Source organism: Thalassophryne amazonica, chromosome 1, assembly GCF_902500255.1.
Source record: "Thalassophryne amazonica chromosome 1, fThaAma1.1, whole genome shotgun sequence".
NCBI classification, from domain to species: Eukaryota; Metazoa; Chordata; class Actinopteri; order Batrachoidiformes; family Batrachoididae; genus Thalassophryne; species Thalassophryne amazonica.
In genome coordinates, this window is record NC_047103.1 from 153,348,643 (window position 1) to 153,364,325 (window position 15,683).

The 15,683-nt window shown below is 43.0% G+C and overlaps 1 protein-coding gene across 2 annotated transcripts in view; it reads right to left on the bottom strand.

Moving 5' to 3' along the window:
* Positions 1 to 15,683, bottom strand: part of xirp2a (xin actin binding repeat containing 2a) — a 142,663-nt gene that overhangs the window by 2,517 nt on the left and 124,463 nt on the right. For both annotated transcript variants that reach the window (XM_034176553.1, XM_034176562.1), the window contains 3 exons: positions 12,938 to 13,007; positions 12,499 to 12,602; positions 1,888 to 11,158 (listed from right to left, as the gene is read on the bottom strand). In XM_034176553.1, the coding sequence (XP_034032444.1) occupies positions 1,888 to 11,158; positions 12,499 to 12,602; positions 12,938 to 13,007 (9,445 nt within the window). The remainder of the gene's footprint in view (positions 1 to 1,887; positions 11,159 to 12,498; positions 12,603 to 12,937; positions 13,008 to 15,683) is intronic.

A 15,683-nucleotide genomic window follows, 5' to 3' on the forward strand; every position in this document is an offset into this window, starting at 1 on the left:
GAGCTGTGACGACGAGGCAGAAAACGCCAGATCATTTCTAAACAGATGGCTCTGTGGATACGAGACCGTCGTGTGCACTTTCTCTGGTTATCACAAGAGCTGGACATCAGCCATTTTCCAGCAGATTTCACTTTTAACAAGAGATTTTGTCATGGAAAGCCGCGCGGAGGCTTCGTGCATAACGACCGATTCGCTGTTTGAGCGAGACAAAGAACACCTCCATTTCAGCGTGTCATGGGACAAGTTGGGACATGCCTATCTCGGCTTTCAATGCTTACCAGTCCAGTAAGTATCAGAGAAATTGTGGAGAGCTGGGCTTGTCCTAACTTGTCCTCTGACACACCGAAACGGAGGTGTTCCTTTGTCTCGCTCAAACAGCGAATCGGTCGTTACGCACGAAGCCTCCGCGCAGCTTTCCATGACAAAATCTCTTGTTAAAAGTGAAATCTGCCAGAAAATGGCTGATGTTCAGCTATTGTGATAACCAGAGAAAGTGCACACGACAGTCTCGTATCCACAGAGCCACCAGCTTAGAAATGAGTTTTCTGCCTCGTTGTCGCAGCTCGGAGCGCGGCGCGCTGAGCATCCTTAAAGCCGTCCTTAAAGCTGTAGTAACAGCCCTTATTCTCTGTGAAGCCCATAAAATTTTCACCGAAAGCCAGATAAATTTTTCAAATGGTTTCCAGGTGCCAGTCTCTAACAGCTTCTGAAAAGATTCTGATGGAAAAAAGTCCTTTTCATTCTGAAAATCCGACGAGGGGGCGGACCACTCCTTCCACAAGGCATGCTCACAGGCGAATGACGTCACCGACCGGTGTGGAAAAACTCACGCATGAAGCACGAGGGTTCAAGCTTGTCTGACGTAAAAACATATGAATCAAATCCATATAGTTTAAAAAAATAAATAAAAAGGTCTGTTACTTTATTGACAGACCTTGTATTTTATCAGTGCACTAAATGAGACAAACCTTTGTATTTCCTGTTTATTGCTGCTACTAAAGACATCTGATTTAACATTAGCCCTCAGGGATCTATGGACTCACTGGCGGATCAACATCAATGGTTATTAATGTGTCTGGATCCATAAATGTAAAAGAATGATGTTTTGGGGATAGACTGTTGATTCAAGATGTAATAGTACAATGTGCTGAGCCTTATGTTAAGACCATTCATCAGTGGCATGACCATTTATGTGGGGAATGATCTCATACATGTCGACCCTGAGGTCCATCGCTGCCAGTTCTTGTTCCTGGATACTGCGGTGTGAAGTGGAAAAAAAGTCCATGACTACCCCAGAATGGGACACTGGTCCATCACAGGTTACTTCTCCAGCCATTTAGAGCTGAGTGGACTGGGACAATGCAGATGAAGAGTCTTGTCAAAAGACACGGACAGGTAGGCTGACAAGGAAACAAACTCACATCTACATATTGGTAGTCCAACTCCTATCCTATTGAGTTACCTGTTCTGCATGGTGGGGCGTGATTGTAAGTCCAAAACATAAAAGGTTTGGGGGATCCGAACCAAAGCATATACAAAAAGCTTCAACCACCATTGCCTGAGTTTAGAAAACCCCATTCTGCCTCAGAGGTGTCACAGACCCCTGATTATTGATGTTTTTGCTGAAGACATCAAGCACAAAACCAAGTGTTAAAAAATATGAGTTCAATATGTTACCATCATTTTAGTATTGCCAACATGTTTCACACATCTGAGGGGCAAACAAGACAAGCTAACTCTTAAAATCTGAGCTTTTCAAAGCCTTTAGTGGCTAAAAAATGAAAAACATCAAACAGAAAGCAGTGCCACAAAAATAGTAACGTGTGAAATGTTAATGCTTGTCATACACACACACACCTAGCATGTTAAACACACTGGCAGCTTTACCCGTCACGACAGTCTCCTGTTGGTGTGTTACAATCTGCGAAGTTGTCTGTTCCGTGACACTGAAACCCAGATTCTGGAAAACTCCTTGTCTCTCTGCCCAAGACTGCTGGAAGTTCCTCAGCAGCTCCTCTGTGGAGGTCTCAGGGGGCACAGATAGCGTTGGCACTCTCCCTTTTACCACATCGGCATAAGACGGAGGGTTACCGCGAGTCACAGAGCTCCCCGAATGTAAAGCTGTTGCACTTATCGTCTCCTTTTTTGTGTTTCCATAGTCATCAATGCTGCAGAACTGCTGAGTGACTGATGAGGTTTCAGAGTGACCCATCAGCTCAGGATGAGGTGATACAGCTTCTCTTCTTTCTATTTGTTCTCTTAGCTCTCTAGCCGCCTGTGAACTGTGTTCTCCAGTCTCAAAAACATCTTTTATCGCTTTAACCTTCAAAATAGGGATGTCTTCAGATCTTGAAGTTTTTGAGTCCACCTCTGTATCCTCTGGGTCACTCCCCAACCTCTCGGCAATGACAATAGGCTCTTTTCTGACATGAATCTTAGGTTGTGGAGATTCAAATCTGTTCACCAGCTTAGACAGGTCAACTCTTGGCAGATCCTCTTTTAGAAGATCCACAGTCACCTCCCCCGTGGTTTCCTCAGCATCAGGGCCGAGCCGTTCTGGGATGTCAATGGGATCCCTCCGAACATATATCTTGTTAACCTCAGCCCTCTGTGCTTCCTCAAAGAAAGACTTTTTATCCTTGACGGTCATCATGGAGTCACCCGTATTGGTGGCATCCACTAATCCATGGTCTTCCTTCTCTGTGTACGGCTCTCTGTCACTCATGGGAGATGCCAGGTCTCTTTCCTCTGCAAAAAGTTCCACCACCATGACAGGGGGAGACGGGGTCATTCCACGAGAAAATTTTGCAGTGGTGTCCTTGAGTTTGATGAGCTTCTCTGAACGGCTCAGGGTGGGAGAAGGCGTCGCCCTGTTGAACATGGATGTGGGGGTGTATGACTTCTGAGGAGGAGGTGGGGGGGTCCTGGTAGATTTGTAAGGAGGTGGAGATGGCGTCACTCTCAGTGGGGAGTCTGTCCTCCTGATTGATTCAATGCTAATAAATGTGGGCGATGGTGTACGAATACTTGCTAAGGGGGAAGATACTCGCTGATCGGCATTCGCCATCTCAGTCACCTCCTGACGCACTCTCTCTTCAATCACCTTCTTTTCACTTTTGGATGAGCCAATACTGATTGTTGATATTTTTGCAGTTGCTCCACTGGCATCTTTCTTGTCAGGTTTTGGGAGCACTGGATGTGGTGGTGTTATTTCTTTTTGCTGTTTTACTCCGGTCACAGTTTCCTCTATACATTTAAGCTTGGCTTGAGTGACATTTTTCACATAGAAAATCAGTTCTTTTAACTTTTTCTTACTTTGGCGCAAAGCAATTTCACTCATATTCTTCTTCTCATCCAAACCCATCACCCAGTCAGGAATGTCACTTATAATCATCCTGACATAATTTGAGTCTATTTTGTTTGGTGCTTCCTCCAGTTCTTTTATTTTAGCCAACAGCATCTGCATTGCATTGCATTTCTCAAAATCTGTGATTTCTCCTGTCGCATCCTTATGCACGATTTTCTCCTTTGCTTTCACCGTCGTATCCTTAGTTTCACCTTTTGGTGCTGTGCCTTTAATTTGCATTTTATCGGTTCCTGCAGTTTCTGTTTGCTCTTTTTGCATCACCTCTTGCCTCTGATGGTTTGGCTGCACACCGCTGCCACTCACAACCAACTCGACCTTCTGTTTTTGAAAGTGCTTTGCCTTCACGCTCTGCCGACTGTGAGAGACAGATGAGCTGGAGACGGATGTGCCGCTCGGTCCTTGATGAGTTGCTGCCATTGTTATCTTAGCCTCCACGGGCGTTAACACAGTAACCGATGTGGACTGTGCCACTTCATTCTTGGGCATCTGTTTTCCCTTTTTCAAGTCAACTTTGACTTCTTTCACAGGTGCCATCACCTGATTTTGCTTCTCTTTTACTGTCACTTCTATTTTCGTCTCGTGCCTTGCTGATGTCATTGGCTTGCTTTCCTGAGCCGCCTTTGTTTCAGTTCTCTGTAAAAGCGATCTTTTCTCTTGCTGTAAATGCACTTGACTTTTCATTTCTTGCTTTTGCCCAAGAGAATCACACTGCTCCTCCTTTTTCTCAGTGGGCTTCTTAAAGGTTTTCACCTTGAAACTTGGAGTTACCTTTGGAATTTTAGTGGGCTGGGAAGAAGTCATTTTCCCCTCTTGTGTCAGAGACTCATTAACATTCTTTACATCTTCAGCTTTCAATGTGACCGCCGGTTGGCTTTGAAGATTTACATTTTCTTGAACAGCACTCTGATGGGCAGCGATAGACCTGGTGCTGGATTTCTTAACAAACTGCTGCCGCTGCTCCGAGATGGAGGATGTGACTACGTTTGAGCCGGTCTGGACGTCAACACTTGAGGCCTCATGTTGAGAATGCAAAGCAGATGCAGAAGCAGTCTGATTCTTGGAAGCTGTTTGGTTCTTTTTAATGAAATCAGATGAGGCAACTATTTTTTCAGAGGGGCGCTCATCTGGTTTTTTATCTATGGAAATATTTGAAGATCCAGGGGCTGATTTCTTATTTACCACTGAGATCAAGGGCTTGCTCAGAGGGATGCTGGAAGCGGTTTTCTTGGCTGATATATCTTGTGATGTTTCTTCTTTGAAAACAGGTTTAACTTCAGTTTTTGCTGTAGCTGCTTCCACAGCCACTTCTGTTTCAGTGTTTTGTGTTGAGGAAAGCTCAGTGCTGACTGAAGATGATGCTTGAATGTGACCTGTTGGTGAGGTGGGAGTGGTAACCTTAGACATCTCTGTTTCCTCTTTCTCCATCCTTTGCTGGCGATACCGTTCTTCTGCGATCATGAGAGGCGTTTTAAATTTCCGAGCGTAAGGTCTTGGTTTGGGTGCTGGAGCAGGCTCAGGAGGTGGTGGGAGCTTGATTGGAGGGACAAAGACTTTTTTAGGTGGCTGCTCACCTTCAGTTTGCAGTGGCTTCATCTCAGACGTGCTCCTTGAGATTTTAGCCTCTGACATTGACGCTGATTCATGCTGAATCTGTTTGCTTGTTTCAATTTGTTTAGTTGTTTCCTTTTTCACTTGGTGGACTGTATTTTCCTTTTTGGTTTCCGTTGACACCTTCAATTCTGGATCAGGGTGGAGATTCGGAGGCGCTATCGGGGTTTTTTGCTTTTTCTGCCAACTGGGCTTAACTTGTATGGCCGGCTTTTGCGGCTCTGGCGGCTTGGGCACTTTGAATAATGGCTTGCCGATGGGTTTCCCAAGGGTTACAAGGGGAGGCTGAGGCACTGCATTAAGCTCTTGCTGGGAGGGAGGCGGAGGAAGGAAGTCTTGTCCAGAAGCAGTTGTTTGAGGGGGAGGCGGCGGAGGAGGAGGAAGAGGAAGGAAAAATTCCGGTTCCGATTTTACACATTCTATGGGAGGTGGCGGCGGTGGAGGAGGCGGTGATAGGTCAGTGTCCTGCCTCATAAGGGGACAGGATGTCGGGGATACTGGACTCTCCAACACCGGTGATGGAGGTGGCGGAAGCGAGAGCTCAGACTCGGAGGGTGGAGGTGGTGATGAGGGAGGAGGAGGGAAGTGAATCTCTGGGTTTGTCTTTTTGATCACACCTTTCCCTCTAAGATCAAGGTTCTGGTAATAACCCTTTGTATTTTTGTTCTGTTTTTGTGTCAGAGCCTTGTTCTCTGTTTGCTTAGCAGATGTAGACGTATGCTCCGACACGGTTACATTTTGCTTACGAGTGACAGTTTTCTGCACTACTTGTACTTGTGTGACTGCCTTTGATTCACATGTTTGCTTGTTGGAAACATTTGCCTGTGATGTGCATTTTACCTCTTTCATCATGTTCACATCAACAGCTGTTTTGGCCTCTGTTTGATCATTATTAATCACTTGTGTATTCTTTACCTTCGCGGGCTTCGGTGCCTGCATTTTCTTCAGGGGTAGCGTTTTTTGTTTCACGCTCTGCTCTTTCATGTATGCCTGTTGACATGTCCCAGTAGCATTGTCTGTTTTGGAGATGGTAACAGAGCGATCCTCTTGGGTTATTATGTGCGTTTTCGCCGATTTATGTTTCTGTGCAAGCTTTTGTGATTCACTGCTCTGAGAAAGGTTCCTCACAGCGGGGGGAGGATTGACGGCTATGTTCTCACTCTTACATTCATGTAAGCCTTCGTGCTCCACTTGCTTCGGAGTTAATGGATTTTTCACAGGCACTTTTGCTTTTTTAGAAGTATACATATGCTTTGGATTTGAATACTGTTTTCTTTGCATCAGACTTTTTATCGTCCCTTGAACATCACCCTTTACTACCTCCTCTTTTTCAACCTGTGTTGTTTCTTGTCCTTCGCAGAGTGATTTTATGGACAATTTCACATCACCTTCGATGCTCCCCCTACGCTGCATTCTTGGAGACGTCATTGGCTCGAACAGCAGCTGGATAGTGGCTTTGACATCACCTTGCTCGCTCACTTGATGCTGGTAAATCTTTTTCTCACTTGATGCCTCATGCAGACTCTGAATGGCAGTGTAAATGTCTCCTTTAACGATCTTGTCTTTTTCCACCTCTTTCACAGCTTGCTTTGCTTCTTCTAGGGACCTCAGTGTCCCTTTGATATCACCTGGCACTAAATCCTCCACAGTTAGTTCCATTTTAGTAGTCGCTAATTTCTCCAGAGACTCAAGAGCACCTTTAATGTCTCCCCTGACAATTTCTGGCTTTTCTAAGTCTCTGGCATAATGTTGGGCTTCCTCCAGAGACCTCAAAGTAGTGGGTATGTCTCCTTTCACCACCTCCTCTTTCTCTACAACCACTTTCTGATTAATGGCTTGAGTCAGTGAGTCCAGAGCTGCACTAAGGTCGCCTTTAACAATGTCCTTTCCGTCAAGGTTCCTGTAGGTAACAGCTGGCTCCGTCATGAAGACCTTAACAGTGCTGTGCACATCACCAGGGACTATATCATCCTCTGCAACGGTGCGCCCTATGTGTTGCTGATTCCTTCTCAATAAGATTTTTGTCTCTTCCACATCACCACCTATAATGCATTCCTTCTCTACTTTTTCCTCAGCTTCATTTGATTCAGACTGAAGCTGCTTCAGGTAATCTAAGGCTCCAGACTCAATACATGTGGTGTAAAAGCTAACATTCCCTCTTTCTGTGTCTTCTATCCGAATCTTTTTAGAGTCTTCCAATCCTGCGTTGGACAAAAGACGGTGAAGGGTTCTGCTGACATTACCCTGGATGATGTTCTCTTTCTCCATGCTATCACTGTCACCTTTATTCAAGAGGGAATAGATAGTCATCCTTACATTTCCTTTCTCGTCTTCCTGGATCAGAATACCACGCTTGGAGGAGCCCTTACTCTCCAGCAGACTGTTAATGGCCTCTTGAATGTCACCGTGGATAATTTCCTCCTTCTCAACATTGATTTCCCTTTCCTGGTTGAATAGCTGCTTTACAGTGGTGTTGATGTCCCCCCTCTCCTCTTCATCAATAGTTATCCCCCTTTCAGTGGTCTCTCGACGGCTGAGAAGATTCATCATAATGTTGCTCAAGTCCCCTCTAATAACCTCCTCTCTTTGGATCTGTGGGGCTTCCTGGTTCATCAGTTTATATTTGGCCATCCTGACATCTCCGATCTCATCAGCCTCAATAAGAATACCTTGTGATTTGACCATTTCCTGACAGTAAAGCTCCTCAAGTGTCTCTTTAATACTTTTGCCTATTATTTCTGTCTTTTCCATGCTGCTTTCATTGAATTCATGGAAAGGAGTGGTTTCGAACATCCATGTTGTTGTCTTGACGTCAGCCCGCGGGATTTCCTCTTTAGTGACAATTGGCCCTGTGGTGTCGGGCTCTTTGATACTGTCGAGGGGCTGCTTTTCAAAGAGCCACACAGACTGTTTGACATCGCCTTTCATCACTTCTTCTTTTGTCACTTTCTCCATGTCATCATATTCGCTGCCTTCATTGTGGATCTCATCAATTGTGCGTGTTTCAAACATCCACGTGGCAGATTTGACATCTCCTTTATGTATCTCACTCACACTAACTGTTCTGATGTACTTCTGAGGCATCTCATCAGTCTCAAATCTCTGCTTGTTTGTCTTCACATCACCACATTGGATGTCTGCAACTGTTTTAGACCTTACTTTGATTTCCTCTGTAATTTCATCAAGAGGCTGTGTTTCAAATTTCCATCTAGCCAAGCTAACATCTCCTTTGTTAATGCCTTCTTCAGTCACAGCTTTAATAATATAGACCTCGTCTGAGTCTCTAATTGAATCAAGTGGCTTTGTTTCAAACAGCCATCGGGCCCCCAACACATCACCTCTCAAGATTTCTTCCTTGGTAACTGTAGTTACTTCGTGGTAATGGCCCTCTTTGTCACGGATAGCATAGAGTGGCTGGGTTTCAAACATCATTGTGTAATTTTTCACATCACCCTTTTCCCTTTCCTCTCTAATGACAGCAGTCAGCTTTGAAATATCAGTCTCGGTGGACTCCTCTTTAATCTGATCAAGAGAGTAGGTCTCAAAAATAAAACGGCCTTTGTCAACGTTGCCCCCCTGAACGTCAGTCACGGTGCGAATTTCTCTGGTCTCCTCCAAATCCTCACGGATGGCGTCAATTGGCTGATTCTCAAACATCCAGGTACAATTCACCACATTTCCTTTTTGAATGTCTTCTGCCTGCTTTGTCTTCAATTTCTGCATTGTTTCTTCAGAGGTAGAGCTCATAATGTCAGAGGAGCAATTCTCGAAGATGTACTTCATTCTGGAAACATCGCCAGACTGAATGTCTATTTCTGTCACCCGCCTGAAAGAGCCAACATCTGCACCTGTGAGGTTTTCCAGGTTCTCAGTTTCAAAGAGGAAGCGAGCCAGTCGCACATCTTTGCCTTGGATATCCTCTTGCTTTACAGTGCAGGCTTTGAGAATTGTCTCAGACTCGGAATCTGTGTGGTCGCGTATGTTATCAAGGGACTGGGTCTCGAAGAGCCAAGTGCAGGTTTTGACATCTCCTTTTTGCAATTCCTCAGCGTCAGATTCATCTTTCTCTACCTTTTCGTAGAGGACGTCCATTGGCTGAGTCTCAAATAGCCACCTACATGTTTTCACGTCCCCTTTCTGAATTTCAATCTCTTTTTCAGCTATGTGTTCCTCATCTTCAACGTTATTGAAATATTTTATAGCATCAAGTGGTTGAGTTTCAAATAACCATTTGGCAGTTTTGACATCCCCTGAGGCAATCTCCTGCTTGGATATGCCTTTTATGATCTGAAACTTATCGATACTCTCGTCAAACTCATCAATAGGACGTGTTTCGAACATCCATCGGCAGCTCCGCACATCACCCTTCACTATCTCCTCACGCCGCACGGTCTTCACCTCATGGTAATGGCCGCAGCTGTCTTGCATAGCATATAAAGGGGTAGATTCAAACAGGACTCTGTTAGATTTGACGGATCCAGTTGTGACACCCTCAACTTGAATTTTCTGTGTCCCCTCACATTTACTTAAATCCATACTTTCAAATCTCTCTTTATAATTTGTCACGTCTCCTTTGTGGAGATCTTCGATGTTCACAGTTCTTGTAATTTCCTTTTTCTCCTCCCTTATATTTTCAAGTGGCTGACTTTCAAAGACCCACGTTTGATGTCTCACATCACCCTTCTCTTCTTCAGATGCAACTCTTTTCTGAAGTTTTCCTACTTCGAGCAGCTCCTTCAGCTTTTCCATTGGCACTGTTTCAAACAGATGTCTAGTCGATTGAACGTCACCTCCTACAATTTCCTCTGAGGGAACAGGTCGAGCATTGGCGTTGTCTTTCAGCGTGTCCATAGGCTGAGTCTCAAACACCAGGCAATGCTTTCTGACATCAGCTCCAATTATTTCTTCTTTTTTGTTCTGGGAACTCTCCCATTCCTCATCTTTAATGGTGTCCAGAGTCTTTGTCTCAAAAAGCCATCTACCTTTGTTCACACCACACTGAATGTTGTCTTCCATGGAAATACGACATATCAGCTTTACCTGTGAAGGGTCTTTGTTGATCATGTCCAGAGGCTGGGTTTCAAACATCCAGCGTGATGACTTCACATCTCCTTTCTCAGTCTCCTCCCTGCGAATGGTGGTGATCTCCAGCATCTCTCCAGAATCACCCCTGATGACACACATGGGCTGCGTCTCAAACATTCGTGTAGTTGTTTTCACGTCCCCCTTGATCTCTTCCAACTCCGACTTAAGGTTTAAGAAGTGTCTCTCTTCAATAGTTTCAGTTTTACCTAGAGAATCCAGGTGCTGGGTCTCAAATAGATATCTGACAGTTTTCACATCTCCTCCTGTGATGTCTTTTGAGACGACCACATCCAGATGCTGCTCATCTTCTTGGTAGATCTTGTTCAGACAGTCAAGTGGCTGTGTCTCAAAAAGCCATGTAGCAGTGCGAACATCTCCTCTGGCAAGATCGGATGGCTTTTGTGACTGTTCGGTGGAATCGGGAGTCTCATTTCCAAGAGCATCCATGGGGTGAGTCTCAAACATCCACGCTGTGTATTTCACATCTTTCCCGGCTATGATTTCTTTCTGTGCAATATTTCTCACCTCATCCTCATCCGGCGTTTCATCTTTGATTGTATCTAATGGTCTGTTTTCAAACATCCAGCGCATTGACTGTACTTCTCCTCTAAGGATCTCATCCCACTCTACAGAGTCTCTATCAGGGCTTGAACTTTGGCTGTTGCCATCATTTTCAAACATATAACATGCCTGCTGTACATCTCCCATGGATTCTTCGCTGTAGAACTGTGCCTTTTCTGACTCTGTTAGCTGGTTTAAGAAGTCTGCTTCAAGGTTCTTGCGAACATCTGGATGTATGTGTTTGTAGAGGCGCTTCAGTTCAGCCATGCTCTTATGTTTGAAGAACTGTTCCTTATTATCAGTGTACTTATGATGGGACTCTGGGTCGGCAGTTTGCAAAGAGTTCTGAGCAGGTTCTTGTGATACCTGCAGGTTTGTAGGTGGCGCGGTGAAATTTTCTGTCGTTTCATAAGCCACTGAAGAGGCAGCCACTGAAGCGGACTTTATAGCAGATGAGCTCTCATAACTCTTCATCATTGTAGGTTTTGAAGACTGGCCAACTGGTGCCCACTGAAACTGGTGGAAATCCACATCAACCTATTGTTCATAAGTTGATTTGGTTGAGGAGAGAGGAACAATGAGGGTTGTGTTGAAGTGGAACTTCTGTGCACCTTCTTTATTATTCTATCATGTACAACAGACCTTAAAAATACAGACTAATTTAGAAAATGAAGTGAAGCAGAGGAAAATGAAAACGTACATGGCTTTAGCTTCCCGGCTTAGCTAAAATATAAAAACCTAATTTGGATGCAAATGCATAAATACAGAAATATCCTGAGTCAGACCTGGAGACAATTTCATTTACATGTGTTCCTAATTACTGACTTGGTTGAAATATTCCTAGAACATCACCTTAACAGAGAATGAGTATGTGAATTCATGCTAAGACTGGAATTTGCTTTCATTTTTGTAAAACAAAGAATTAAACTCAAGCACTGTATTCATAGAGCGCAAACCTCCGCCAACACTAGTTTCCAATTCCAGAAATTTCTACCTTGGAAAAAAAATTCAAGGTCAAGGTCTTGTTATAAGTGGGTTTTCATAAGCTAAAATGTAATACAAAATATAGATCAAAAGGGCTTTTCAATGTTAAAATCAAATATCGGCTAAATCTGCAATACGGATCAGATGCAGATCAAACTTAGTCTGTTCATTGAGAGTGACAGTTTGCATCTCATTGTCAAAAATGAGAGTGATTGGGGCACTTTTGATTGAGATATAATGCAAAATGAGCTTTTCAATATTAAATTCAAATGTTCACAAAATCCACAATCCGGATCAGATCCAGATCAAACTTTGTCAGATGATAGTGAGTGCCAGTCTGCACCTCACTTTCAAATACGAGAGTAATTCAGGCATGTTTAATTAAGATCCAGATCAAACTTTTTCAGTTGATAAAGGATACTGTCCTACAAGTATGAAAGAAATTTGATCTTTTTTAGCAAGAGTTATTTTTTGAAACTCCATTCAATGTTAAAGATAGGGATTTTTCCAGTTTTCCAAGATTTTCATGGCTTTGACCTATGGCCTTGAAAATCAAATACGTTCTTGCGTATTATTGTATGAATGTAAATGAATGTTCAGTAAAATTTGTTAATGGTATATGACAAATTGTGGGCTCCAGGCTGTTCACAAACAAACAAACAAACAAACAAACAGGGGTGAAAACATAACCTCCAGCTTTGTAGGTGGAGGTAATAAAAACCACATTTAGCACTATTATGCCAAGTTTTTAAATTGAATCCAAATTAATCTCCATCAGTTCATGGCATACACAATTTCCTTCTCATGATTTCATGATGTAGACTCTTATTCATACTCATAGCTTCTAAAACTCCAAACTATCATCTTTTTAGATAAATAGACAGCATAATTACCTTAATCTCCTTGGCTGGTGCAGCTTCCTCAATAGTTTTTTCATACTGCTGCTTCAAAACCTGAGTGGAAACCTTTGGTAGATCCTCTCCTCCAATGAGTGTAACTAAATTAGACACATGAAAAAGGCTGCCTCATTAAGGAATTCACGGTGATGGAGTTCAGGGCGATTGGCAAGAGAAATAAATCATTTCATTAAAAACCTGAGTAGTTTTGATTTTCTGAAACCATGCTGTGGTGATTGCCCAATTTCCTATTTCCAATACTTTACCTTCCTGACTCTGCCTTGATTAGATTTAGTCTGATGCACTGAATAGGAATCTGCACTCCAGCACATTTTCACATCTCATCCTTGATGCTAGCAAATTAGGAACAGTAGCACTCCAAAAAAAAAAAAAAAGGTACAATATATGATATAAAAGCCATAATGGTACTCTCAACCTGTTTCGTTGTAAAGGTTTCCGTAACCAGAGGGATTGCTGTCCTGGTGAAGTCTTTGATCGTGGATTACCTGTGGAAAAAAAAAAGAAACAGTAAGTCTTATATACGTAGGACTTTACACTCATTGGTGTTGGTGATTATCTACAGATTCTATTGCGTGAAGTGGCCGAGTCTACGATTCCACCTGAACAGGATGTCAGTTCATCGCAGGTTATTTTACTTTTAGTGATTTTATCCAGAATTCTTGAAAGTTTTGAAATGGTGGTGGTGGTGGTGGTGGTGGGGTCACTGGGAGTGGGACATACTTCAGTCTGGTTGAGAAGTTCCAGGATCTAATACATTCCAGCGAGGTAGGGGTAAGTCACTGTCAAGTCATTCTCAAGTCATCAATCTGCAAGTCCCAAGTCAAGTCTCAAGTCAGCTTGCAAACATTTGGTGGTCATTATGACTTGAGACTTGACTTGGGACTTGCTGATTCATGAGTTGATGGTGACTTCATCCCACCTCTGCATTTCAGTCAGATAGCTTTGTTATCCAAACCAACACCATTAGCATTGGCTCAGTGATCCCAGTGCTGAAAAATAAAGTGTTACTGACCATTGTTTTCAGAGAGGACCTGTGGGCATCGCATTAATGCTAAACACGTGACTGGACTGATGCATTCAGTTATTTTAGCATGATTGCAAAAAAGAAGTTACAGACTGTATCCAGTAGTCAAACATTCTCTGGCTAATCTATGAATTAGTCGGCTAAATTTCTTATGTGCAGTAAAACGAGATGCTCCAAAAATTTAAGCGGGGTTTCCACTTTCAGGAATTATCATGTTCTACAAGCTGGAGCATTGTGAGCAGTGGTTTGTGACAGTCTGTCAATATTTGGCTTGGAAAAGTGCCCTGTCCACCATGTTGTCACCACAGCCGAAACACAGTTAGAGCTCCACAGCAGTGATGGGAGACACGAAACACAAAACATCACAAATACATCACAATGTCAGACGTGCCGCAAAGTATACATACTACAATACCACCCACAACACACCAACACATCATCATGACTTCACCTGACCTGACCGTGGCAGACAATTTAAACATTTTAAATAACGTCCCTGCATGATGTGGGGCTTTTTGGCTCATTCGGTAATTTAACGTTTCCCATAATCCCCCTGCACTTCCCAGCATGCACCATGCCACCAGCAGAGTTCCGGTGTTTCAAAGCCATGTAAACAATGGCTAGTGGTGATGTAGATGGTGCCGATTCAGTGAGTTCACAAGTGATTATGATGGTGACACTACCTTTTCCTGTGCCAGGAAGTTCTGGCACGGGAAGGAACATAAGGCTTCAGAAGGACACTGTTTCCCAAATGTTAGAAAAAGTCACTATGTTCCAAAACATCTTGGCGTTGGGTTCCATTTTTGTGAGTCTTAGACAATGCAAGATTCACAACTGCGAAACAGCGCGTGAAGAAAAATCATGCCACATCTCAGCGCCGCCATCAGCAAACTGTCAACAGGACTCAATCAGCAAGTCTGGCAGTTCGGTGGGCATCGTGTTCAACAAAGTGAAGGTGGAAACCCAACTTTAGAAAGTAAATGCAGTTAACACCAACAGAACCTAGTACCAGTTTATCCATGCATGTTTAAATATTTTATTTCCAATATGTGACACAAAGTGTGTTATTAGGATACCCTCATAGTACTGGCATTCCATCCAGGAGAGTTGTAGTCTGTCACATGCTTCATGCTATATGGTATACAAGGACAGGCACTAGGACCAGTGGGCCTCTGTGTCTATAAAGGACTTATTTTCACCTCTTCTGTGTTGACATTAATGTAATATTTATTATACAGCATAAAACACTCAACACAACACTGACATGATCTTCAAAGATATGATATTGTTATAAAATTTAGAATACCTTCTGCCACTTATCAAATCTTGTGAAAATATTTGTTATTACTGTACAGTTAACATTCACATTTGCAAATTTAAAATGTTTTGGCTCAACAAAACGGTTACAAAGTTTACACATTATGAGATCACTATCCAAAATTAATACAACACATGACTTACCCAATGTATTGGCATTTTTATACTGTTGTTGTGTTGGAATATTTTAATCAATAAACCAGGCAGTTCTGGCACAGGAAGGAACATAAGGCTTCAGAAGGACACTGTTTCCCAAATGTTAGAAAAAGTCACTATGTTCCAAAACATCTTGGCGTTGGGTTCCATTTTTGTAAGTCATAGACAACGCGAGATTCACAACTGCAAAACAGTGCGTGAAGAAAAATCATGCCACATCTCAGTGCCGCCATCAGCAAACTGTCAACAGGACTCAATCAGCAAGTCTGGCAGTTCGGTGGGCATCGTGTTCAACAAAGTGAAGGTGGAAACCCTTTAGAAAGTGAATGCAGTTAACATCAACAGAACCTAGTACCAGTTTATCCATGCATCCTAGTAGAGCGCCCCCTCTCTCACGCTGTCTTACTGAAGCTAACCAGCCGGAGTGTTTTTATGTGCCTGACAATTTCCTTGACAACCCTGCATAAGGTGAAGTAGCAATTTATCTTAGCCTTTAGCTGTAACTCTGTGCTTATGAAGTTTTGTGTTTAACTGCAGAGTCTGCATTTTTAATATCTTAACTGAAGTTTGCTTGGTGAAGATAATGAACCAAAAAACAAAACAAACAAAAAAAACTGTTCAACATTAGGTAGAAAACTGTCTAATGTGCCGACGCCAGTGAGAT